This window comes from Neofelis nebulosa, chromosome 10 (assembly GCF_028018385.1).
Source record: "Neofelis nebulosa isolate mNeoNeb1 chromosome 10, mNeoNeb1.pri, whole genome shotgun sequence".
Classification (NCBI taxonomy): Eukaryota; Metazoa; Chordata; class Mammalia; order Carnivora; family Felidae; genus Neofelis; species Neofelis nebulosa.
The window spans coordinates 111,286,175-111,309,852 of record NC_080791.1 but is presented as its reverse complement, the minus strand read 5'-3'; the positions used below and the strand labels follow the sequence as shown (position 1 = coordinate 111,309,852).

Here is a 23,678-nt window from a genome sequence, read left to right as displayed (position 1 = left end):
CTCTTCCCGCGCCCGCCGCCCTCCCAGGGCTCCCGCCCGGGGTTTGCAGGCGTCAGTGGTCACGATGACCCAATGACGGAGGCTGAGGCCACGGGGAGCTGGAGACCAGTCCCCTCAGACAAGGTGGGATCTTCTCACAACGCCTTTCCTCCCTGGCTCACTTCCCCGCTTCCTTGGAGGGCTTCCTAGGGTCATCACCTGAGTCGACTACTTGCACTGCCCTGGCACGTTAAGTACACTTGAAGCGGAGGGAAGGACACAGTGGAGGCCGGGTCCCTGGCAAGGAGTCTGAGCCAGAGGTGCCAAAACCCGCCCCAGGGTAATGGCCCTGGGGAGGGAGAGAAGTGGACACAGTTGGGAAATTTCCAGGCACTAGGGAAGTGAGGGGTTGGAAACTGGGCAGAGAGTCTCAAACCGGAACGACGGGCCGGCCGGCCAGATGCTGTGCCTGGAGGCATCCTGACCTTGGCTTGAGGAGGCAGCTCTTCACCTGGGCTGACAGGGGGCTGGCGGCTGCACCCACCTCCCCAGCCTCAGCATGCACACCTCCCCACTCCTGCCCCCGGTCACCCTTTCTGTTCTTCCAACGCACCAAATCCTTACTACCTCAGGGCCTTTGCACCTGCCGCCCTTGTCCCGGATGCTGCAGGTCTCGCTAAAGCAGAAAGAGATTTTACCCCCCTGGCCTTGCTGGGTAGCCCTACCGGCCACCTGTATTACTTCCCGATGCTGCAGCAGCAAAGGACCACAAATTCAGGGGCTTAAAGCAATGAACATTTATTCTCTTGTAGCTCCGGAGATCAGAAGTCGAAAACCAAGGGGGAGGCAGGGCTGGTCCCTTCTGAAGCACCTCGGGGAGACCCCACTTCCTGGTCTTTTTCAACTTCTAGAACCCACTTGAGTTCCTTGGCTCAAGGTCCCTTTTCATATCCCTCCAACCTCTTTGATCAGTCGTCACATCAACTGCCTCTCCCCACCGACCCCATTCATCACACATCACTCGGAGCCTTCTGCCTCTGTCTTTTAAGGGCCTTATAATTTGCAGGCCCGCCCAGATAATCCAGGATAATCGCCCGTCTCAAGATCCTTAGCTTTATCGTGTCTGCCCAGTCTCCTTTGGTTTGTAAGGTCACATATTCCCAACCCTGGGTATCAGGAGGTCCACATTTTAGGTGGCCGTTATTCACCTTATGTCACACCTCCCTCGGTCTCGATCACCACACTTGCTCCTCCTCCTCACTGCATGGATCTCAGTGGGAATTTTTGTGTTCATTCGTTTCTTTGGTCGGCTACTCTCCGCTCCGCCTGTCCTGGTTTACCCACTACTCTTTCCCAGCACCATTGCTGGTGTTCAGTAAATATGTGTTAAATGTAGGTAGGAAAGGATAGATGGTGTGTGGGTGATGGACGGATGGATGGTGGATGGATGGATGGACGGACGGACAGGTCACATGTGGATGGATGATGGATGGATAGAAGGACGGACAGATCATATATGGATGGATGATGGATAGACAGACGGACAGGTCACATGTGGATGGATGATGGATGGATGGAAGGACGGACAGATCATATATGGATGGATGATGGATGGATGGATGGATGGACAGATGGATGGACAGATCACATGTGGATGGATGATGGATGGATGGACGAACGGACAGATCATATATGGATGGATGAGGGATAGACAGACGGACAGGTCACATGTGGATGGATGATGGATGGACAGACAGACAGATCACATGTGGATGGATGATGGATGGATGGAAGGACGGACAGATCATATATGGATGGATGATGGATGGACAGATGGACAGATCACATGTGGATGGATGATGGATGGATGGACAGACGGACAGGTCACATGTGGATGGATGATGGATGGATGGATGGACGGACAGATCATATATGGATGGATGATGGATGGATGGATGGATGGACAGATCACATGTGGATGGATGATGGATGGACGGACGGACAGGTCACATGTGGATGGATGATGGATGGACAGACAGATAGACAGGTCACGTGTGGATGGATGATGGATGGATGGAAGGACGGACAGATCATATATGGATGGATGATGGATAGACAGACGGACAGGTCACATGTGGATGGATGATGGATGGATGGATGGATGGATGGATGGATGGACAGGTCACATGTGGATGGATGATGGATGGACAGACGGACAGATCACATGTGGGTGGATGATGGATGGATGGAAGGACGGACAGATCATATATGGATGGATGATGGATGGACAGATGGACAGATCACATGTGGATGGATGATGGATGGATGGACAGACGGACAAGTCACATGTGGATGGATGATGGATGGATGGATGGATGGACAGATCATATATGGATGGATGATGGACGGATGGACAGATCACATGTGGATGGATGATGGATGGATGGATGGACAGACAGATCTCATGTGGATGGATGATGGATGGATGGATGGACAGACAGATCTCATGTGGATGGATGATGGATGGACAGACGGACAGATCACATGTGGATGGATGATGGATGGATGATGGATGGACAGACAGACAGATCACATGTGGGTGGATGATGGATGGATGGATGGATGGATGGATGGATGGATGGACGGACTGTTGGAGGGATATGTGGATGAACGAATGAATGAATGAACAAATGAATAATCTCCCTCATGAAGGACGGAGGACAATGTCGGCTTCTGCATTCATGCCCAAGATGCCCTTTCCATCACAGGTGGTCCAGCCTAGCTGGAGAAAGGGGAGAGTGGAGGAGCAGGGGTTCGCGCTCACCCTTGCCCATCAGGAAAGCCAGCCAGGCGTCGCAGAGACCTTTGAGTAACCTGCAGGGCTGGGGCCGAAAGGGCAAAGGCACTAACCTGGGAGACCCAGACCACGTCCACGTTTGCCTTGTCTCCTGAAGGGCAAGAGAACAGGGCGGACCACAGGGCCCGAAGCAACCAGCCTCTCACCGTAAGAAGGGGTGCAGTACTGGGCCATAGCACGACACGGGTGAACCTGACGACTTTGCGCCGAGGGGAAGGAACAAAGCACGAGAGACCGCTGCGTGTGTCATTCCATTTCCATCGAGCGTCAGGACAGGCGAGTAAATCCAGGGAGACGGACGGTGCATTCGTGGTCACCAGGGGCTGGAGGGCGGGGGGGGGTGGGGGGGGGTGCAGAGTGACCGCTCGAGGGTACAGGGTTTCTTCTCGGGTGACAACGCGTTCCCTACTGAGACGGTGGTGACGGCTGCACAAGTCTGTGAACACACACTAAAACCACTGTATACGTTAAAGAAGTGAGCTGTCTGCTGTGTGAACCAGATCTCAGTAGCCCTGCTGACAAGGGGGAAGACTGGCCTACCGGAGCTGGAGGGGAAGATGGGCACGGGGCATAGAGCAGAAGCATCACCAAGCACCCCCCCCCCCCGCCCCTGCCATCCCTCTGTAGTACAACTTGGGAAACCGAGGCTCAGTTTCCCCTGGTTCATCAGAGGCAAAGCCAGGATGAGATCCCGGGGCTCTGGACCTCTCCCCGTATCTCAATGCCTCCGTGCCCAGTGCTGGGGGTGCAGAGATGAAGCGGCCCCAGCCCCCAGCTCAAGTCCTGCAGTGCGGGTGGGGGGCTGGGGGGGTGCAGGTGTCCAAGGGAAACACACAGTCACTCCTTGGGCCTCAGTTTCCTCACTTCCAGAATCTGGGCACCTTGCAGGCAGGGCTCACGACCGTGTCATTCATCAGTGGCTTCCCAGAGCCTAGAACAGCGCCTGGCACAGGGCAGGTGCTCAGTATACACGTGTTGAATGAAACCTGTGAGACGGGGGGTGTTGTAGGATCGAATGACGGAACCGATGGCGGACCCGACTCACAGGACACAGGAAGGTGCAGCTGTGGTTGTCCTGGTCACCCCTGCACCTGTCCCCTGAGCGCATGGCACAAATGGCAGCAGAAGGGTGACGACGGCACAAGGAGGGCCCGGAGGGGCCGTTCAGAGCGGCCCGGCTGGGGTCACGGCCACCCAATTCACCTGTGCGGCACGCCTCCCTACCCCAGGGCCTTTGCTCATGCCCACTTCCTCTGCTGGGGATGCCTTCCTGCTCCTTCTCCCCCGAGTCACTCCTGCCCAACTCTCCACGGGCTCCACCGTCACCTCCTCAGAGAAGCCCTCCTGAGCTACCTGGCCTCCTGCTCAGGTGTGCTTTCACGCGTGTCTGGGCCGTCTGATTCTGGTCCGCCTCCGCTGGACTTCCACCGTCCTGTTCGGCAGCCTGGGGCACGGCGCCCGGCACTTAGCGGGCACTCAGTGGATGCCAGCAAGAGCAGGGAACTCCCTGGGGGCCGTGCGGTGCGGCTCGGAGGGGCCGCCGGAGGGCTGGTCCCCGCCCGGCCCGTCATCTGGCAACAGCAGGGCAATTGTGGACCCCAGAAGGGCCCTGTCAGGAGCCAGAACCTGCCTCCCACCCCCAGGAAGCCCCAGCGGAGGCGGGTCCCGGCCTGCACCCTTGGCCCGTGGCCGGGGACAATTACAAATAAAGAGCCTCTGTACCGGGAGGATGGCGGGTGGTGGCGGCCCAGGGCACGAGGACCGGATATGAGAGACCAGGGGGGGACCGACCGTGGCCTTGGAACCTCGGCACCGTCCTAAGCCCTGCGGAGGGAGCCCGGGCATGAATGAATGAATGAATGGCGACAAGCCCACACACGGAGCCTGAGGCAGCGGGAGGCTGAGCGCCAGCCCGGGGCGGGGGCTCCCTCACTGTCCCTGCGGGAGCCCAGCCCCCAGACCTGCCCCCCACGGCCCCGACTGCCTGCTCCAGGTGGGCACACCGGCTGGGGGGCCCAGAAAAAACCCAGGTAAAGGACGACCTTCCCATTTAGGAGTCCCTCCCATTCGTCTCGAAAGAAATTTCCAGACCAAATAAGGCTTTAGAGCTCCTGTCCACTTCGCACAATTCCTTTTAAGTGTCCAAAGGCAATTACACTTGGAACTTGTCTGCATCCAGCCTCCCCCGGCCTCCTCCCACCTCCCCCTGGCCCCCCCACGTAAACAAGCAGCCCAGCTGGGCCCCAGCTGGCCTGCCCTGGGGAGGAGGGGAGGGTCACCCCTGCTGCCTGCTCCCTGCCCAGCCTCTCCCTCTGTCTCTCTCTCTCCCTCTCTCTCTCCCCCTCTCTCTCCCTCTCTCTCTCCCTCTCTCTCTCTCTCTCTCTGGGGCGTAGCCATGAGCTTTAGCCTGCTAGGCCCTCCTTCTCACCCCCTCCCTGAAAACGAAGGCCCCCAAAGACCCGCTGGGCCATGCAGGGCACGGTCCAAGGCTCCCCCTTCCGCTCTGGGGTTTGCAGGGACGTCGGGTCCCTCCATCCAGGGTCAGGAGGCCCGTGGCCCCAGGGCAGGTGCCAGGGCCGTGCTCTATTTCGGGGTCCTCTTCAGGGTGCCCACCCCGCCCCCCATCTGGGCACCATTTCCTCCCACAGAGAAAGCACTGATGGGAACTCCCTCGGGCTCCCCGAGGTCATGAGAAAGTTGGCCCAGGGCAGGGGTGTGTGCCTTTCCTGGTGCCTCCCCGGGGAAGCCACTCCTCACCACTCCCCGTCCTCACGGTCCCCCCTGGGGCCCCTGCATCCCCCCCCCCACCCCCGCCTCAGGCTTTGGCTCGCTGCCCCAGGACCCTGAGGAGGCTCGCAGGGTAGGGGGGAAGCCTGAGTCATCCTCCCGCGGGTCAGGCACGCGCAGCCCGCCAGTCCCCCCACCCCCCAAGGCGAGCGCTGTGATTTTCCCCTTGTGCCATCTGATTGCTAGTAGGGCTGGAGAAAGGGCACCCCCCCCCCGCCTCGCCCCAGGCAGATTTCAGGTGGGAAGGGGGATGGGGCCACACCTGGGTGGCATTGCCGTCTTGCCCCCGAGTCTACCTCTCAGAAGTGCCTGCGCCACCTTCTCCACGGAGCCCTCACCTTGCTACCTCCCGGCTCCTCCGTACCAGCCCTGACTGCATTTAAACCACCGGGTGGGGACCTGCCCCTGGCGGGCCTGCGCGCCCCGAAATGCCCAGTGGGAGCCAATCCCAGGCAAGCGGACAGCCCGGTGCTGTTTCTCCAGAGCAGCCCAGCGGAGCTGCGAGGGCACAAGGGAGATGAACAGCTGGACTCCCGAAGCAGTGCTCGGGCCAACATGACGTCACCGGGCCGGGGGATGAGCGCCCAGCGAGGCCTGGGAGGGGGGGGGGGGGCTCCCGAGCGGGGCATTCCTTCCCGAAGCTTCATCCCAGCTGGGGCTCGGCCCCTCCTCCCCCCTCCTCCTCCCCTTCCCCCTCCCTCCGGGCCTGGAATTGGGTTTGGGGCGGGTTCTGCTCCCAAAGCCATCTCCTCCCAGGCAGGCGGGCAAGCAAGGGCCGTCCTCTGCTCTGAGCTCGCGTTTTCTGAGGCTCCAGCCAGTGCTCTGGGCTGGCCCGCTGCCCTGGCGGGTCGGCGGCCAGAGGCCGGTGTCGTGCTCCAGGAAGGAGAGACCTCCGAGGACCTGGGCAGCTGCAGGTGGGTCTGCGGGGGCCCCGGGCCCAGCCAGGGCGTTCTGGAAACCAGGGCTGCAGGGAGGAGGAGGCCAGGCGGGGAGGGAGAATGAGGTGGGCACCATCAGGGCGGGCAGCCCCCAGAAATCACGTGGCTCCAGGCAGGAACCCTGACACCCCAGAGCCGCCTCCCGCACACTCCCGAGGCCCTGACGGTCCCCCCTCCGGCGGCGGCAGGAGCCGGCATCCCGGCAGGGCCTGACCCCCGTGCTGTCCTCCACTCCCGACCTCCCCCTCTGGCCCTACCCCCACCCTCGCCAGCCGTCCAAGTCTGCTTTCTGGAAGGGCGGGAAGGGAACACCCAGCCGGCAGCGTCCCAAGTGCAGAGAGATGGCTCCCACTGCTCCCAGGGGCTTGCTGCACGGCCCGCGACCTCCCACCTTCTCCCGGACAGATGGCACCTGGAGTGCTGTGGGCTCTCCAGTCCCCAGAGTAGCCTCTTCAATTCGGTTGTGAGCTGGGGGGGGGGGGGGGGGGGGGGGCGGGGGAGCAGTGGGGTGGTGAGGAGAGGGGCTGGGAAGACAGTCAGGGAAGCGGGGCTTGACCGTGCCCACTGGAGGACAGCCTCGCCCTGTCCCCGACAAACTGGGGGCTGGCTCGTGGCAGGGTGGGCCGAGAGGGGGCAGACAGGCGGCCGGAGCCCCAGTGGGCCTTGTGCCTTGAAGGGAGGGTCAGGGGTGCACTGAGCCGACAGCTTTTGTCGTCTTGCTGTAGCAGCAGCTGGTTCTGCCACAGTCCAGACCCCACCCCAAGAGTGCGCGAGGCGCCCACCCCTCCGCCCCTGCTCGCACACGCCGCTCACGCACACGCCTTACACGTGTCACACACACGTGTCTTCTCATCGTCCATCTGGGGGGTCCTCTTGGCTTCCAGGTCTCTGCCTGGGCGCCCTAACTTTCCAGACTGCCCGTGGCAGGCGGGAGGAGACACGGTAGGGAGGCCCCCACGTGGAAGCGACCGGCAGAGGTGAGCCCTTCCTACGAGCCGGGTCCAAGCTGGGCATCACGGGCTGGCCCCGGCCGGCTGCCCTTTCGGGGCATCTGTGTGCCGGGGGCCTCGCTCGGCTGGGGTGAGAGGGCAAGGTTTGCAGCCAGGACGTCCCCGAGGGCCCAGACCCAGGATGGCGTGCGACCAGGACGACCGAGCGGGAACGCTGGGGACGGGGGCGAAGGGGACCAGGAAGGATAGGGTCTGAGGGGCCGGTAGCTTTGGGGTTGCAGGCAGGAGAGGGAAGCCCCAGCGGGTGGGTAAGCATGAGACCCGGGGGAGGCAGTGGGGACAGTGCAGGGGCTGGAGCCCGGATGACGCCTGGGGGGCGGTGGGGGGGGCTACAGATCCACCCTTCGCAGCACCTGCTCTCTGCACCCACACGCTGCACGCGCACGCAGACTCGCCCACCTGTTGTCGAGCACCAGGGCCCCCACCCCGCGTACAGCCACCTGGGGCGCTGGCGCCAGCAGGCACTGTCACGGCAGGCCACACCCAGACCCACCTGCCGGGCGCACAGGCGCTTGCCCACAACACACACGGCCACTCTGCCCAAGGGCCTGGGGCAGAAGGGCGCTGTGGGGGGCGGGGGCCGGGAAGGGAGCCGGGCCGCCGGCGGGCCAGGGGTCTGATGCCCCGCGCCGTTCTCCTGTTCTCCGCGCATCCCCCCCCCCGTCCCCGGCCGGGGCTCGGGGCTCGAGCGGACCAAGCGTTAAAGAGGGTGCAGGCAGCGCACGGACGGCCCCCCTTCCCAGCCAACGACCGGCGCGCCTGGCTCGGCCCGCCCCAGCCTTCCCCAGGCCTGCCGCGTCGGGGAAGGAATTCTGGGGGAGGCCGCCAAGCAGCAGCATTCCTCGCATGGGGAGAGGGGTGCCGGCGGCCGGCGGCTCAGCCTCAGTTTCCCCACCTGCACGGGGGGAGGGACGGGTGCTTGCCTGCTGGAGCAGAGCTCAGGTTGGGGGACAGGGGACCGTCCGAAGGGGCACCTGGGGCAGATGGACCAATGCTCTGCCTGGCCAGCGCGGAGCAGCCTCCCCCAGGCGGGGATGTCCACCCCGCCACCCCCAGAGCCGTCCTGGCTGGCTCCCTCCAGCTGCTCCAGCCCCTCTGGTCTCAAGCACGCACAAAATCTCCGAACTTGCTGTTGTCACATGCACCCCGGGCAGGGGACCTCACCTCCCGGAGCCCTGGAGTGCCCCTCATGGGGGAGCAATGCTACCTGCTCCGTAACGGGGAATGAAGACCAAAAGGGGTGGTGGCCGTTGGGTTGGCTGCCACTGACTGCCAGGGACCCCTGTGCCACCACCGTGGGCCGGCAGAAAGGAGGAGCCCAGGAATGTGTACGGGTATAAATGTACGTCCCCAGAAGCCCTCTGGTCCCAGAAATCTCACAGATCGAGCAAGAAGGGGGGGAAGGAGAGGGGCTTCTCCCCCAGCAAGCAGCAGTGAGAGTCTAGAGTATCGTGGGGGGGGGGGGAGGGGGACGAGGAGCCCAGGCAGGAGGGGACAGCGCATATGGATGTGACCTGTCCCGTACTCAGCAGGATGACCTCTGTGCCTCCCACACAGCCCTGCCCGGAGGGAGCCACGTGCTGGCTTGTCAGCCTTTTCCTCTAAGGTGAGAGCCCCTGGGGCCTGGGGACGGGGATCCGGAAGGTGGAGGGGCTTTCTGGGTGGGGGCGAGGGGGGCGGACACGGCTGCCCTGACGTGACCCTTTGTTCCTTTGCCAGGGGAGGTGTGCGGGGCCGCGAGCCGTGAGCGGAGCCGTGAGGAGTCTGGACTCGCCGGGCCTGGAGATGGTGGGAAACTGTTCCTGGGAGGCCCATCCCGGGGACAGGAACAAGGCAAGTGCTGGCCGGCAGCAGAGGGGGTCCGGGCACCGTCGGGCCGGGTGTGGTGGGAGAGGCAGACGGAGCCCAGGACCTCCTCCCCCTGCACTCTGCCGCCCGGGCCCATCCTCTGTCAAAGGACGAACAGGTGGGCGGCAGGCCCTGTGGACCGTGTGGCCCCCCAGGTCTCCAGTGTCCTCATCAGTGAGACAAGCACGGGGATCCGAAGCCTCGAATCCCTCCCTGTGCAGACCCTGTGCTCCGTTACCACCTTGACCGGCCTTGTTCCGCCTCTCCCCCGTGGAGACGGGGGTGGTCAGCTTTTTCCCATGGCCATTCCCTGCCAGGAGGCCCTGAGACGTGGGCTGCAAGGTGGCGCTGACGGGCCACCCCGTGAGGCCAGGGTCTGCCGGTCCAGGCACCCGCTGGGGCCGAGGCTCTGACAACGCGCCGGGCCAACACCCCTTCTTCTCTTCCCAGCCCCCTCCTTCTCTGAGGTCCTTGAGAATTCTGGAATTCCCTTCTCAATCCCAGGCGAAACAGTCTCCAAGTTGGAGGGACCCCCTCGAGTTTACCTAGTACGACCTCATCCGCATTCGAGGAGACCCAGCCTTGCGATGGGCCAGTAACTAGACTGGGACGAGCCCCGAGGTCTGAGCGGAGGCCGGACTCCCGCCCGGGGCCCGTGTCCCTTAGCCTCCTCCCATAGTGACCACCGTGGAGCAGCAGCCACGGGACGCAGCGATGGGACTGGCTGGGGAGAAGTCTCCAGAAATCTCCAGAGAAAACCAGAGCCCCGGGAGGGGGGCCAGGCTCCGGGGCAGGCATTTTACAAGGCGGGATGTGGCTGGAGATGACAGCTACATGCCCCGTGAGTCACCCGGCCCTCCCGCTCTGACTCCGAGGAAGGGATTGCAGGCTTTTTCCAGCCTGGAGAAGCTCTGAGTGATCCCTCCGCATGGGCTTGTCTGGGCGCCGGGTCTTACGGATTCTGGGTCTGGTGCCCCAGCCGGGGGCCGGGCGGGGGGCGGGGCGGGTGGCACTGCTCCATGGCCTGGAGCAGTCAAAGCCAGCAACAGGAGAGGCCGAGCAAAGAGGAAGCCAAGGGGCTTGATGGCTGACAGACAGACAGAGACGCTGAGCCAATAAATGTACCTGGAGGATGATGCGTGGCGAATAGGACGCCCTCGAAGAGCTTGCCCCGACCTCACAGAGTCTCCCCAAGTGTGGCCAACGCCCTCCGGCCCCTGCTTGCAGATTCCCCTTGACCGGAGCCAGGACGGCAAGGCTGTTACGGGGGATCAGGCCCCAGCTCTCTGGCAGAGCTGGGGGCCATCTGGAAGGTGGCAGAACGCTCCAGCCTCCAGAACCTGTTTGTTCTCTTTGGGAGGGAGTCACGAGCAGTGGGAGCTAAGGAATACCCGCGCTACCCGGGGGTCAAGGGTCAGGTTCAGGCTCTGTGGGAAGGGCTAGTGATATCTTCCCGGGCTGAGAGAAGGCGGTGACAGCGCTCTGGGCAGCCTTGTCGCTTGGAATGAGAGGTCAAAATGACAGCCCGAGAATGCATCCAGCCTGTAGACGTGTTGTGTTTGGCCCACAGGATGTTTTTTAAATGCAAACATGTAAAGATCAGGGAGGTTCACGTTACAACCCAGAGTTCTGGCTTCTCTGGGGAAAGGGCGATGGGGCCACTGGGCCCACGGTCCTGTCCCCCACCCCCCGAAAACCCGCCCCCCCCAGCACCCACCAGCTGGAGCAAAGCCCACCTTGCTCAGATCTGCCGCCCCTCCCCCATAGTCGCAGGGGACCCACCTCGCCCAGACCCAGCAGGCAAGACAGAAACCCAGCCGGGTGCCCTCAGGCAGCCACAGCTTGTTCAAGTATCAAAGTGCTTCCCCAGAGCATAAACAGCTGTGGCTTCCAGTGTCTCCCCCTCCCCAGGGAATCCCTGACCCGCACCGAGACCCGTCATGATCCAGAAACCCAGAGTCTCCCTGGCCCCCCGGGGGACCGCCTCTGATTCCCCAGGCCTCTCCGATCCCATTACGGGACAGGGTCCTACTCCAGTTAGGGCCAGGGTCCACTTTTTAAAAATCAATTATTTTATTTTTAACTTTATTATTTTTTTTAGAGAGAGACAGTGAGAGAGAGCTCTGGAGGGCGCTCGTGCGAGCAGGGGAGGGGCAGAGACAGCACCCCAAGCAGGCTCCTGACTCGGGGCTCGATCTCATGAACCCCGTGAGATCACGACCTGAGCCGAAACCAGGAGTCGGACGCTCAACCGACTGAGCCACCCAGGCGCCCCCAATTATTTATTTTTTTTTTTTAAGTATTTTCATGTTTGGGTGGGGAAAATGGCAAACGTACAGGAGACGGGCGAGAGCCGCTCATACGCAGATACGCCCTTCACCGGTTCACCGTTAGCCTCTTACCACCCGCGTTTTCTCTCTGTGCACCTCACGATAGGCTCCTTCCCAGGATTCTTGGAAGGCAGGTTTGCAGACACCAAGCCCCCTGGTCCCCAAACAGCCCGTACCCCTTAAGAACAAGGACATTGCAGGACACGCAGCCACAGTGCATCCGCCCGTTCAGGAAATCCAGGGCTGGTGCCATCCCAGGACGCGCGGTCCATTCGCACCTCCCCCCGGCACCTCGTGACATCCTCTCCGGCAACCCTTAGAGCCACCGCGAGGTCCGGGACGCCGCGTGGCCTTTCCGGTCGCGGCTTCATCGTCCTGCCATCTGGAAAGGTCCCCCGGGCTTTCCTCACCTCTCGTGACGAGGACACTCGTGGCCCAGAGTCTGTTCCGACAGGCGGGCGATCGGGTGCCTTTCCGGGGGACTGACGTCGCCCCTGTCGGCCCTCTCCAGGCTGCTAGCCGCAGGCTCTGCGACACCGCGGCGCAGAGTGGTGGCACTAGGCGGGAACGGGGGTGGCCTCTGCTCCAGGGCCAGCCGCTCCGCGAGCCTGTAAGCAGGACCCGGCACGCCGGGCTGCAGGTGCGGGGGTGGGCGCGGGGCTCAGCCAGCATCACAGGCGTCTGCCCTCTGCCCCCGCACAGATGTGTCCCGGCGTGAGCGAGGCCCCGGCGCTCTACGGCCGTGGCTTCCTGACCATGGAGCAGATCGCCACGCCGCCACCGCCGGCCGTCATGGACTACATCTTCTTGCTCCTGTGTCTGTGTGGCCTGGTGGGCAACGGGCTGGTCCTGTGGCTTTTCGGCTTCTCCATCAAGAGGAGCCCCTTCTCCGTCTACTTCCTGCACCTGGCCGGCGCTGACGCTGGCTACCTCTGCAGCAAGGCCGTGCTCTCCGTCCTGAACACGGGCGGCTTCCTGGGCACGTTCGCCGCCTATGTCCGCGCCGTGTGCAGGGTCGCGGGGCTCTGCATGTTTGTCGCCGGCGTGAGCCTCCTGCCGGCCATCAGCTCGGAGCGCTGCCTGTCGGTCGTCTTCCCCGCCTGGTTCTGGCGCCGTCGGCCCAAGCGCCTGTCGGCCGTGGCGTGCGCCCTGCTCTGGGCCCTGTCGCTCCTGGTCACCACCGTCCACAACTACTTCTGCGTGTTCCTGGGCCACCGAGCGTCCGGCGTGGCCTGCAGGCACATGGACGCCTTCCTGGGCATCCTGCTTTTCCTGGTCTTCTGCCCACTCATGGTGCTGCCCTGCCTGGTGCTCATCCTGCACGCGGAGTGCAGGGCCCGGAGGCGCCAGCGCTCCGCGAAGCTCAGCCACGTCGTCCTGGCCACGGTCTCGGTGTTCCTCGTGTCCTCCATCTACCTGGGGGTCGACTGGTTCCTCTTTTGGGTCTTCCAGATCCCGGCCCCCTTCCCCGAGTATGTCACCGACCTGTGCATCTGCATCAACAGCAGTGCCAAGCCGGTCGTGTACTTCCTGGCCGGGAGGGACAAGTCACAGCGGCTGTGGGAGCCTCTCAGGGTGGTCTTCCAGCGGGCCCTGCGAGACGGCGCCGAGCTGGGGGAGGCCGGGGGCGGCACGCCCAACACGGTCACAATGGAGATGCAGGGCCCCTCTGGGAACGCCTCCTGAGAGGCCAGCGCCCGGGGGGGGGGGGGGGGGGGGGGAGGCAGGGGCCGCGGCCTCCAGAGACCTTCTGCTGCAGGACGGGAGCTCGGCCACCGCCCCGGGGCCCAAGTGCAAGGAGAAAAGTCGCTTCCTGCCCTCGCGCCTCCTTCGCCGCGGGCTGGAGGCACTAGGGGCCACCGGGAGACTGAGAAGCCACCTGCAAACGGGCCCCGACAGATCCCCCCCCAGACATTGTCCTCGGCGCCCAGAGGCCTACTGTATGGAAGTCACCCCGGGCTGGTCAAGGGGAGGCGGGGGGTCACCCAGGCCCGTCCGCCTCCTGCCCCTTTGAATCTGCCCTCCTTGAAAGTGACACAGCCAGCGCGGTCGCGCCCGGGGTCAGCAGCTGCGCCCCCGCTAGGGCACCTGTTCTCTCCATTCCATCCAGTCCAAGCAATGTCGGGGAGCCGACCTGAGCGCAATGGTGCTACCTGGGAGAAGGTTCTGGTTAACCTGCCTTGGAGTTCGGTCTATCTGCACACAACGCCCCAGCCCCCGTCCAGGAATCCTTTGGGGACTTCAATGGGGGCGGAGGGGGGGTGGTTTCTGGTCATGGCAAGCAGCCTGCCGGGACAGAGCTCGGGCCAGCGTGGGCAGATCGCTCCCTTCTCGGACTCCATGCGGCCAGCCCCTGGACCCCCTCCGGAGTGCAGGCTGCCATGTGCCTGGTCCTCGGGGCTCGGCAGACGGGCCAGCAGCCTCTGGGCTCCAGCCCCCGCCTGGGAGCAGGCGCTGGCTCGACCCGGCCACCCCAGCCCACCTCCGAGCACAGTGGCCCTGTGCAGCCTCTGCAAGTTTTATGGAAGCCAATAAATGTGTATCAATAAACATTTTATATCGTGCACTGAGCAAGGCTCCCTGCCCTCGGTCCCGTCTGTGTTCTTCCGCGGTGAGGGCGCCCTTCAGCGCCTATGGGCCCAGATGGCCGCCTGGTGCCCCACCCAACCTGCTCTGTACCCCAGCTCTTGTGTCCCCTCCCCTGGCTGGTCCGTCTACACCTCCGGGATGCCCCCTCCCCCGGCTGGTCTGTCTATACCTCCAGGGTGCTCCATCTCCTGGTAGGGTTTCCACCCCTCTGCCAGAAGGGGCTTTGGTCAGCCACACTGTCCTCTTGGCTAAAGCCTGTGCCCTTTCTCACCCGTTCTGGGCCCCCCTGCTCCCCTTGGAAACACTCCTCATGGTCCCTAGTCACTGCCAGGCCCGGTGCTGGCTAATGCAGTCCCTGCCTGTAAGGCCCACAGTGTGTCCACACAGGAGCTCCCCGGGTCGGGCTGCTGATTCCATCCCTGTCCGGAATGTCCCCCTCTGTCCCCAACCCTCCAGGGTGGGGGCTGGGGGTGGCACCTCCCTACTGCCCAGCAATAGGCTGGAGCCCCTCCCAGGGGACAGTTCAACTAGAGCCAGGCCAGAGGCTCCCTGACTGCCCCCCCCGCCCCCACCCCTGTCCTCCAGCCGGCGTCCCAAGAGGCCCGTCTTAGGCTCTAGGTGTCCAGCCTGGGATCCCAGCCCCGTTTTGGGGAAGCTCTGGGGGGATTCTGCTCACTTCATGGGCCCAAGGAGAGCCCAGGGCAGAGAGCAGGGCCCCTGTGTGCCGGCGGCCGGGAGGGGGCTGGGAGGGGGCAGGCCGGGAGGGGCTGGGAGGGGGCCGGTGGCTAAGGGAGCAGCAGTACCTCCGGGCCCGCCCGGCGGCCAGCGTTCCACCCGCAGACCCTGGACTCGCTCCCAGAGCAGGGGCCACAGGAGCACCCCCCCCCCGGGTGGGCTGACCCCCAAGTGCATTTCTTGGTGACCGGCCCCCCAGCTGGCCGGACTCATCCCTCCTGGCCTCTCCAGGCCACTGCTCCCGTGCTCCCCTTTCCAACAGACCCGGCTGCTCCTCCTATCGAGGCAGCTGCTCTGCAGGGAGAGACGCACCCGTGTCTGCATCTGTCTGCGTGTCTGAGTCCGTGTGTCCGTGTGTTTGCATCCGTGTGTCTGCGTCTGTGTGTCCGTGTGTCCACGTGTCTGTGTCCGTGTGTCTGCATGTCTGTGTGTCCACGTCCGTGTGTCCGCGTGTCGCATGTCTGCGTCTGTGTCTGCGTGTCCACGTGTCCGTGTGTCCGCGTGTCGCGTGTCTGCATCCGTGTCCGTGTGTCCACGTGTCCGCGTGCCCAGAGGCAGAGGAGCCTCAGGGGGTGGGGGTCAGTATGCCTACCTCTTCCGCTCCCCACCCCCATCCCCCCACACCCTCCCCCACACACCCCATCCCCCCACACCCTCCACCCACTCACCCTCCGATGCCCATCCCCCCACCCCCATCTCCCCCCACCACTCCACCCCCCCAAACCCCCCCACACCCTCGACACACACACTCCCCGTCACCAAAGAGTCCCCAAGGAGCAGAGTTGGGGGCCTCACATCTGACACCCCTGGGGACTCAGAAGCAGGTGGGGTCCTGAGGAGACATGCGGGGGGGGTGGGGGGTGAGAGCAGGACCCCCTCCCTGGAAAAGCTTCCAGCAGCCGGCCTCCAGGCGGGTGGAGATGCCTCCAGTCCCGAAGGGGGCCCAGGGGTTCCTCAGGAGCCCCCACCCAGCCCCGAGTCCGCTGCCGGGAGCTACCCACCCCCAGGAGCTTGGAGCCGCCTCGCTGCCCGGGTCCGGCCGCAGCAGCTCAGAACCCAGGCCCGGGCCGGCAGGTGGGCGGGCGGCCCTCACTCACTGCAGGGCCTGGGCGTCAGGGAAGGGCTGAGCCCCTAAGGGGAGGCACATCCGCCTGAGCTGGGTGGGCGCCAGGCCCGGGAGGCTGGGGGTGAACTCTGGGGATCGGGCCTCCCTCAGCCTCTGGCCCCTTCTCGGGTGTGGATCGACAGTCTTTCCAGGGAGCGCGCCTTCTCCTCCCCCTCCAATCCCCGAGCCTGGACCACCTATCCTATCCAGCCTGCACATCTAGCCACAGCCTGGACCACCTCCCTCTGCGCTAATGGCAGAGAGGCTCACGGCCGCTTTGCTCCTCCCTCCTGGGGTATTTAACTATTAAAAGGGCCGGGAGGGGAGCTCGCTGCGGGGTGGGGCAGATGCATCTTCACTACCTACCCCTCCCCAGGCAGCTCAGCTGGGCCCACCCCCAGCCTCCTTCTTCCTGGGTGTCTCTGGTGAAGGCAGGAAGCGGAGGCCCCGAGCGTCACGGGAATCCGCCCTGGAACTGTCTGGAGCAAGGGGTCTGGCCATCCTCCCGCGACAACCTCTGGTCAGCAGCGCTCAGCGAGCGGTGTCAGCGTCCCCGGGGAGGAGCTGGCCGGCAACGAGTAACACTTGTCTCCCTGCCCCGCCCCCCAGCGGCTACCAAGCCCGACTTTCTACCACCACGGGCCGAGCGTTCGGTGGCGATCAGTGCAGAAAGGAGCCAGCCGAGGAGCGCACTCCTAGACGACGCAAAGGATGAACGGGGCCAAATTTGGAAAGTCAAGAGCAAGCCCCAGAGGGACAGGGGGCTGCCACCTATAAGCTGCGGGGCATGGATTTTGTCACGTACTGGGCACAGGCCTCAGGAGCTAAATCCCTGGTGACGCACGGGCAGCGGCAAGGTGGACAGGAGGCGGCAGGGTGGCCCCGAAGGAGGGACATTCAGGGGAACGGCCTATCCCACGCACTGGGGACTATTACGGACGACATAGCAGGCGCAGCGGGCCCCGGGCTAAGAGCTCCACCTGCAAAACCAGTGTATCTTCTCAGCAGGGCTCCAAAGGACTGCCGGTTCGCGCCCACTGTGGAGCCACAGTCATCCTCCAAAGGCTCAGTGGCCCCGTAAGCCCCCGCCAGCACAGCACTGCGAGTTGGGGGTCCAGGGGCGCCGCGTGGAATAGACAGGACAGGCCCGTCACAGCCCGAGTTCAACCCAGGCCGGCCCATCGCTCGAGACCAAAGCCGGCGGGGGGCAGCTCAGGCCGAGGCCCAGGCTGCTGGAGGCTGAGGCGAGCGGGACATGGGAAAGGGACGCGTGTCCAACAGACGGCACAGCGCCCCGCTGGACAGCTGACGCCTCTTCCTGCCTTCGTCTCCCCTCTTAGTGAGAAGAAACGGAATGCCTCCCTGGCACCCGCCCAGCTCTCCCCGAGCCCCCGCCAGCTGTGGTTTCGAGATGATTGGGGTTGGGATCTCGGGCCAGAATTTTGAAGGGCGAGATCTTTTCACACATGCGCATCTCGGTTCGGGATCCTCCGCCAAGGCGACGGGTCTTTCCCAGGAGGCACGGGGTTCATCTGGAAGGTGGGACCAAGGGATGGGTCCGTTTATGGTCCCACAGAAGGGGAGAAGCCCAGCCCGAGGAAACGAGCCCTTCAACGTGCCGGGAAGCTGCAAAAACACACTGCACAGATCTTCCCAAACGGGGGCAACTCGGAATGCGGGCAGAATTCGTATGTTTGGGCCCAGCGGGCGCTGGACGGTAGCCAGTGGGGCCTAGAGAAAACAACAGGGCACAGTTCACAAAATGAAAACTCGTGGAAAGTTCTGCCCCAGTGAGTCAGGATGCCAGCGCGAAGTTTCCTGGCAATTCCAGGGAAGGCTTACCTACTCAGGAAGGTTTTGTGAAAAACAAAAATCTTTGTGACGGATTGAATTGCGGCCTAATTTCCACGCGATAAAATACACCCATGGAACGAAGAGCGCGATGACCTTTGACACGGGTATGAAGGCCCACGTCCTCACCAAATCAGTACGTGGAATGTTTCCATCCTCCCCCAAGAGAACATTGCCATCGCCCCCCACGAAAATTTCCCGGTGCCCCAGAGCACCCAGCCCCACCCCGCGACGGCCCCGCCCGCAGCCGGAGACGGCCGCTCGCCTCTGCTTTATGCCAAATAGATTCTAGATCAGAGATCCGCTTCATAGGCAGGTGTATACACTAACCGGCCACGCCTCTTGGTGACCAGTAAAGTAACAGATGCCAAGTGTGATCCAGCCTGGGGTGGGGGTGGGGAAAGTGTGTGTGTGTGTTTAAGGAAGTCGACTGACTCACCCCACCAGGGACGCTCCAGAAATGATTTCCGCTTCAGATATAGCTGGATCTGGAGCCTCAAGTGATGTTCTCAAGGGTACTTCTCCTCCTCTCCCGCTTCGCGTTTATTCTCAACGAATAAACGAAATGGCCGGTAACCAGCAGCTCCTGTTTCCATCCCACAAATTCAGCAGCCCCCGCAGACGGCCCCTTTCCTAATAACTGTAAGATGAGTCCCAACGACTGTGCTCACTGGCCCGCAGAGCCCCACGCTGTCCCCCAGAGTGGGGCCTGGGGGTGGCGAGGGGGGCAACTCACCCAAACCCCACAGGCTGAAAGCAGGGAAGAGGTGTGAGCTCAAGGGGAAACCTGGGTGTGTCGGCAGCAGGAGACGCGGACAGGCAAGGTGGCGAGCGCGGGCCGTGGTCCTCCTGGACACCACCACACTCCCTTCCTCCCCACAGACGACTTTAAATGCTCCTACCCCAAATCTGTAGCTATACTGTGCGTTCTCCTCTCCTCCCAGAAGAGAAAGAGTCCAAAATCAATTCCAGGGACTGCCTCCGCAAGCACTGAGCCCAGGATCGGTGGGCTGTTTGCGTCTCTCTCCTCCGGATCCAGAGATACGTCCTATGACAAATGATCGCCACCCTCAAGACGCACGAGTCACGGCGGAATGACTGTGATCCTTTAAAAATTCCATTTGGGAGGGGCACCTGGGTGGCGCAGTCGGTTAAGCGTCCGACTTCAGCCAGGTCACGATCTCGCGGTCCGTGAGTTCGAGCCCCGCGTCAGGCTCTGGGCCGATGGCTCGGAGCCTGGAGCCTGTTTCCGATTCTGTGTCTCCCTCTCTCTCTGCCCCTCCCCCGTTCATGCTCTGTCTCTCTCTGTCCCAAAAATAAATAAAAAACGTTGAAAAAAAAATTAAAAAAAAAAAAAATTCCATTTGGGAAAGGAAAGAACAGCAACCACACACAATCGGCCCAGAGCGTATTCCATACCGGAGGGGAAGCAGTAAGGGTGTCGGGCAGCCAGCCAGCATGCTAGCCAGAATCCAAGATGGCGCCCATCATCCACTTCCTGGTATTCCCAGCCTCATGTAACCCCGTACTGTGAGCGCGGACTGGACCAGGAAACTTGCTTCTAACCAACAGAATGGAGCAACAATAATCAGAGATTGTGACATCCGTCTTGCCAGCCAGACTCTCCCCGCCCCCGCTGGCTTTAATGAAGCAAGCGGCCATATTGTGAACTGCCAAACTAGAGATCTCCCCATGGCAAGGAGCTGAGGGCAGCTTCTGGCCAACAGCCGGCAAGGAACAAAAGCTCTCAGTCCAACGGCCAGTGAGGAGCTTAATCCTGTCAACACCCACGTGAGCTTGGAAACTATCTTTCCCCAGCTGAGCCTCTTGGTGAGACCCCCAGAGCCTACATCCCGATGGTAGATGTTTGAAGGCTTTGGCTCTGGCCCTACAGGGTGAGCCATTTGGTGCCGAGTTGGGGGAATCTCTGACGACGCAGCCCTCCAAACTCTTTGGCTTTTTTTGGTTTTTTTAACTTTCTTTCCCTGTTATTTTGCTTCCGCTTTCCGTCAGCTCCCTGAGCTAGTAACCAAAACCAGATCCCGTGGGGCGCCTGGGTGGCTCGGTCGGTTAGGCTTCTGATTCTGGATCTCGGCTCAGGTCATGATCTCTCGGTTTGTAGCATCGAGCCCTGCGTGGGGCTCTGTGCTGACAGCATGGAGTCTGCTTGGGATTCTCTCTCTCCCTCTCTCTCCCTGCCCCTTCCCTGCCTGTGCTCTCTCTCTCTCTCTCTCTCTCAGAACAAGTAAATAAACTTTAAAAAACAACCCAGATCCCCTGTTGAGTCATGGTCCTTGAAGCCGAAGCCTACTGCAGGGTGCACCGTCATTCCGTGTCAAAGACTCCGCTGTCCCCCTGGCCTCAGAGGATGACCTCCGCGAGACCGCAGAGCAGTGAAAACAATCGCTTTGGGTGGAGAAGCGGAACCCGTCTGCCTCCTGACGCGCGTGGCCTGACGTGACCAGCGGGGTTGAACAGTCCTCACTGTCACCCCCAGAGCCTGGCCACACTGCAGGAGAGGGCTTGTGACACGCCTCTTCCAGGCACGAGTGTCCCCACCGGTTAGGATTCTTGGCTGCAAGTGACGGAATCCCCACGGAACACAGAGTCACATGACCGGCTCGCATCACTGAGAGGTCCAGGTGTGGAAGGGGGTCCAAGAGCACCTGGTCTGGGCACCTGGATCCAGGGAACGCGTCGATCAACCCGTAATTAATCAAAAAACGTGAGCCATTTCTGTACCTGCCAGGCACTGTTCTGGGCACAGAAGGGTCACGAACGTGAGAATTTCTGCCTTCCGGGAGCTCGTGTCTTCTTGGGTGGCTTGAATGTGTCTCTGGGTCTGAGGCCCTGTGTTTCTGTCCTGGCCCGACCTCAGGCTATGCCTTGCCCCCTGGAGGTCAGAGTCCACCACGGCCCCAGCTCAGCAAGACCCGAATAAGAGCCTGGGCCGGTCCAACTCTTCCTCTGAGACCAGGAGGAGCACAGCAGAGGACCCTGTCCTAAGTCACCTGTTAGTGACATATGGGGTTGGGGACAGTTCAGCATCTGACCTCCCCACATTTCCTTTCTCCCCTCACATTTCTTTGCAAAGCCGAGGCCCAAAGTCTCCCACACCTACCTCACCTTCTCGTCAGCACGACAGCTCCAGGCCTCAACCACCGGCCACCCGCCGTGTGCGGTCCCCCCCCCACCCCCCCGCAGCTGCCGGGTCCCGCGGGTCACCTGGCACACCGGGGGATACAGGGGAGAGGTCAGCCTCCACCCTGCCCTGCGGGGGACTCAGTTTTATGTGGGGAAAAGGTCACCAATCAGGGCCGAATTGATCCCCTCCCTCTTGCCTTCTGTGGCAGATGAGATGCATCACCTCCGATTCCCGCCAGGAGGGGACATGAGCTGGAAGGGATTCCACGAATTCCAGGGAGGACTTGCACACTCGGAGGGGTCACCACACCACACAGCTCCCCAGCGAGTCAGTGGCAAAACTCGGACTTGAGATCGGGTCCTGGACTCGGGGGCAAGGGCTCCCTCCTTCGCACTGTCAGAGTCTCTCCCCATGTGGACAGCTGTGCGGGCATAATGGCCTCTCTCCCAGCCTCTTCCCTGCACAGACCAACATTAACTCTAAGATGACGGGGCCTGCTGATGCTCTGAGGTCTCTGTGGCTGTCCCACATGGGACAGGGAGAGAGGTTCTGCCAGGAGGGCACAGGAGAGGGGTGAACCTCCCACAGCCCCTTGCAGCCCCCAACCACCTTCTCCTTTCCCTGGAGCCGGGGAGGCCACGCCCGACCGGGCCATCAGCCCCCAGCCTCCCGGTGGGTGGGGCAGGTACCTTCTGGCATTTTTTTTTTAATTTTTTTAAAATATTTATTTATTTTTGGGGTGCCTGGGTGGCGCAGTCGGTTAAGCATCCGACTTCAGCCAGGTCACGATCTCGCGGTCCGTGAGTTCGAGCCCCGCGTCAGGCTCTGGGCTGATGGCTCGGAGCCTGGAGCCTGTTTCCGATTCTGTGTCTCCCTCTCTCTCTGCCCCTCCCCCGTTCATGCTCTGTCTCTCTCTGTCCCAAAAATAAATAAAAAACGTTGAAAAAAAAATTTTTTTTAATAATAAAAAAATAAAAATAAAAATAAAATGTTTATTTATTTTTGAGATAGAGAGAGACAGAGCATGAATGGGGGAGGGTCAGAGAGAGGGAGACACAGAATCGGAAACAGGCTCCAGGCTCCGAGCCATCAGCCCAGAGCCTGACGCGGGGCTCGAACTCACAGACCGCAAGATCGTGACCTGAGCTGAAGTCGGCCGCTTAACCGACTGAGCCACCCAGGGATCTTTTAAAATAAGACTGCTTTACCACCTCGTGCGTGTGACGTAGCGTGTGAAGTACAAAGAGAGATGGGCAAAGTTAGTGGGGAATGACACGCTTCCCTAAGTCTTCCGTGGTGTAGACAAAAAGTGAAACAAGGCGGGAGAGGACAGGGGTACGGAAGCTAGCGCATCAGAGACTAGATTGCAAACCATCACCGTCAGCAGAGGTCACCCGTGGAGAGGCTCCAGTCGACGCAGGCCTGCCCGAGGGGCGCACGGGCCCCGGACGCACCAGCTGAACCCCGGGACAAGCCCATCAGGGAATGGCGGCCGGGGGAGGAGAGCGCGTGCTCCCTGTCTGTTCTCAAAAGGACGCTAATCCTATCAGAGGGAGCCCCCGCCTCATGACGCCATTGACCCTGACTCACCCCTTACGGGCCCAGCCCCGACCGTCGCACTGGGTGGGGCTTGGCGCTTCAACGGATCATTTGAGGGGATCACAATTCAGTCAGGGGGTCCCTACAGACACCCAGAGGTGCCTGGACTGGGGGGAGGCACGGGGCTGGGGGGCCGGGGGTGTGCCTCCTGCCCTGTCCCCTGTCCCCTCGGCAGGTATACGCCTGCGTCCTCCCTCCCCGGGAGCGTGGCCCAAACACATCTCACTTCGTGTGGGGTCGTGTGGACTCTCCTTCGCCGAGCCCTGTGGTGGGCCACACCCAATCAGTAGCAGCTGCAGAGGGGGGCGTGTGTGAGGGTTCTGCTGGCCACGGAGGGGCCAGCGGAGCAGGGTCCCAGCCCCTGAAGGAACCCCAGACCGTCCTTCACGGCAACCCCTCCACCTGGCCTCTCCCAGCTGCCCCCCCACCCAGCCTCAGTGCCTTCCCGCCCCGCCCCCCTGGGTCCCCTCCTTGTTAGGCACCCCGCCCAGAGGAGGTAGGAGGTAACCGTGTCTGTGGTGTGTTTCCTCTCCCGGACTGTAGTTCTGTGACGACAGGCCTTGTCTGTCGCTGTCATTGCTGTACGTGTGTGCGTGTGCTGTGTGTGTGTGCATACGTGCTGTGCGTATATGCGCGTTTGTACTATCCGCACGCGTCTACGTCTACGTATTATTTCACGTGTGCATACACGTGGATTTGCGTGGGTTACATACATACGTAGGGAGCGCCATGTGTGTATCCGGCACCCAGTGTAAGTTTGATAAATATTTTTTTAAGTTTATTTCTTCTTGAAAGAGGCAGAGACAGCACAAGCAGGGGAGGGGCAAAGAGAGAGGGAAAGAGAGAGAAGAAGCCCCAGCAGGTTCTGCGCTGGCAGCACAGAGCCCCACCCGGGGCTCGAACTC

The 23,678-nt window shown here is 62.1% G+C and overlaps 2 protein-coding genes across 6 annotated transcripts in view; one reads left to right on the top strand and one right to left on the bottom strand.

Annotated features, from left to right (window-relative positions):
- Positions 1 to 23,678, bottom strand: part of IGHMBP2 (immunoglobulin mu DNA binding protein 2) — a 96,373-nt gene that overhangs the window by 9,472 nt on the left and 63,223 nt on the right. The window lies entirely within an intron of this gene.
- Positions 6,372 to 13,467, top strand: LOC131488288 (mas-related G-protein coupled receptor member F). Of its 5 annotated transcripts, none has more exons than XM_058689949.1 (5): positions 6,372 to 6,537; positions 7,446 to 7,538; positions 9,129 to 9,177; positions 9,291 to 9,404; positions 12,452 to 13,467. In XM_058689949.1, the coding sequence occupies exons 4-5, from the start codon at positions 9,357 to 9,359 to the stop codon at positions 13,433 to 13,435; spliced, it is 1,032 nt and encodes a 343-aa protein (XP_058545932.1). In that variant the 5' UTR covers positions 6,372 to 6,537; positions 7,446 to 7,538; positions 9,129 to 9,177; positions 9,291 to 9,356; the 3' UTR covers positions 13,436 to 13,467. The 5 variants fall into 5 exon arrangements, with proteins under 5 accessions (XP_058545932.1, XP_058545929.1, XP_058545930.1 ...); XM_058689946.1 differs by having other exon boundaries at positions 9,104 to 9,177; XM_058689945.1 differs by lacking the exon at positions 6,372 to 6,537 and adding an exon at positions 6,620 to 7,024.

Excerpts from the sequence above, each read along its gene's own strand:
- LOC131488288 (XM_058689945.1), top strand. The coding sequence starts at position 6,903 with ATGGCTCCCACTGCTCCCAGGGGCTTGCTGCACGGCCCGCGACCTCCC. Across the intron at positions 7,539-9,128 it reads CGTGGAAGCGACCGGCAGAG|CCCTGCCCGGAGGGAGCCAC; the intron begins GTGAGCCCTTCC and ends CCTCCCACACAG. Across the intron at positions 9,405-12,451 it reads ATCCCGGGGACAGGAACAAG|ATGTGTCCCGGCGTGAGCGA; the intron begins GCAAGTGCTGGC and ends GCCCCCGCACAG.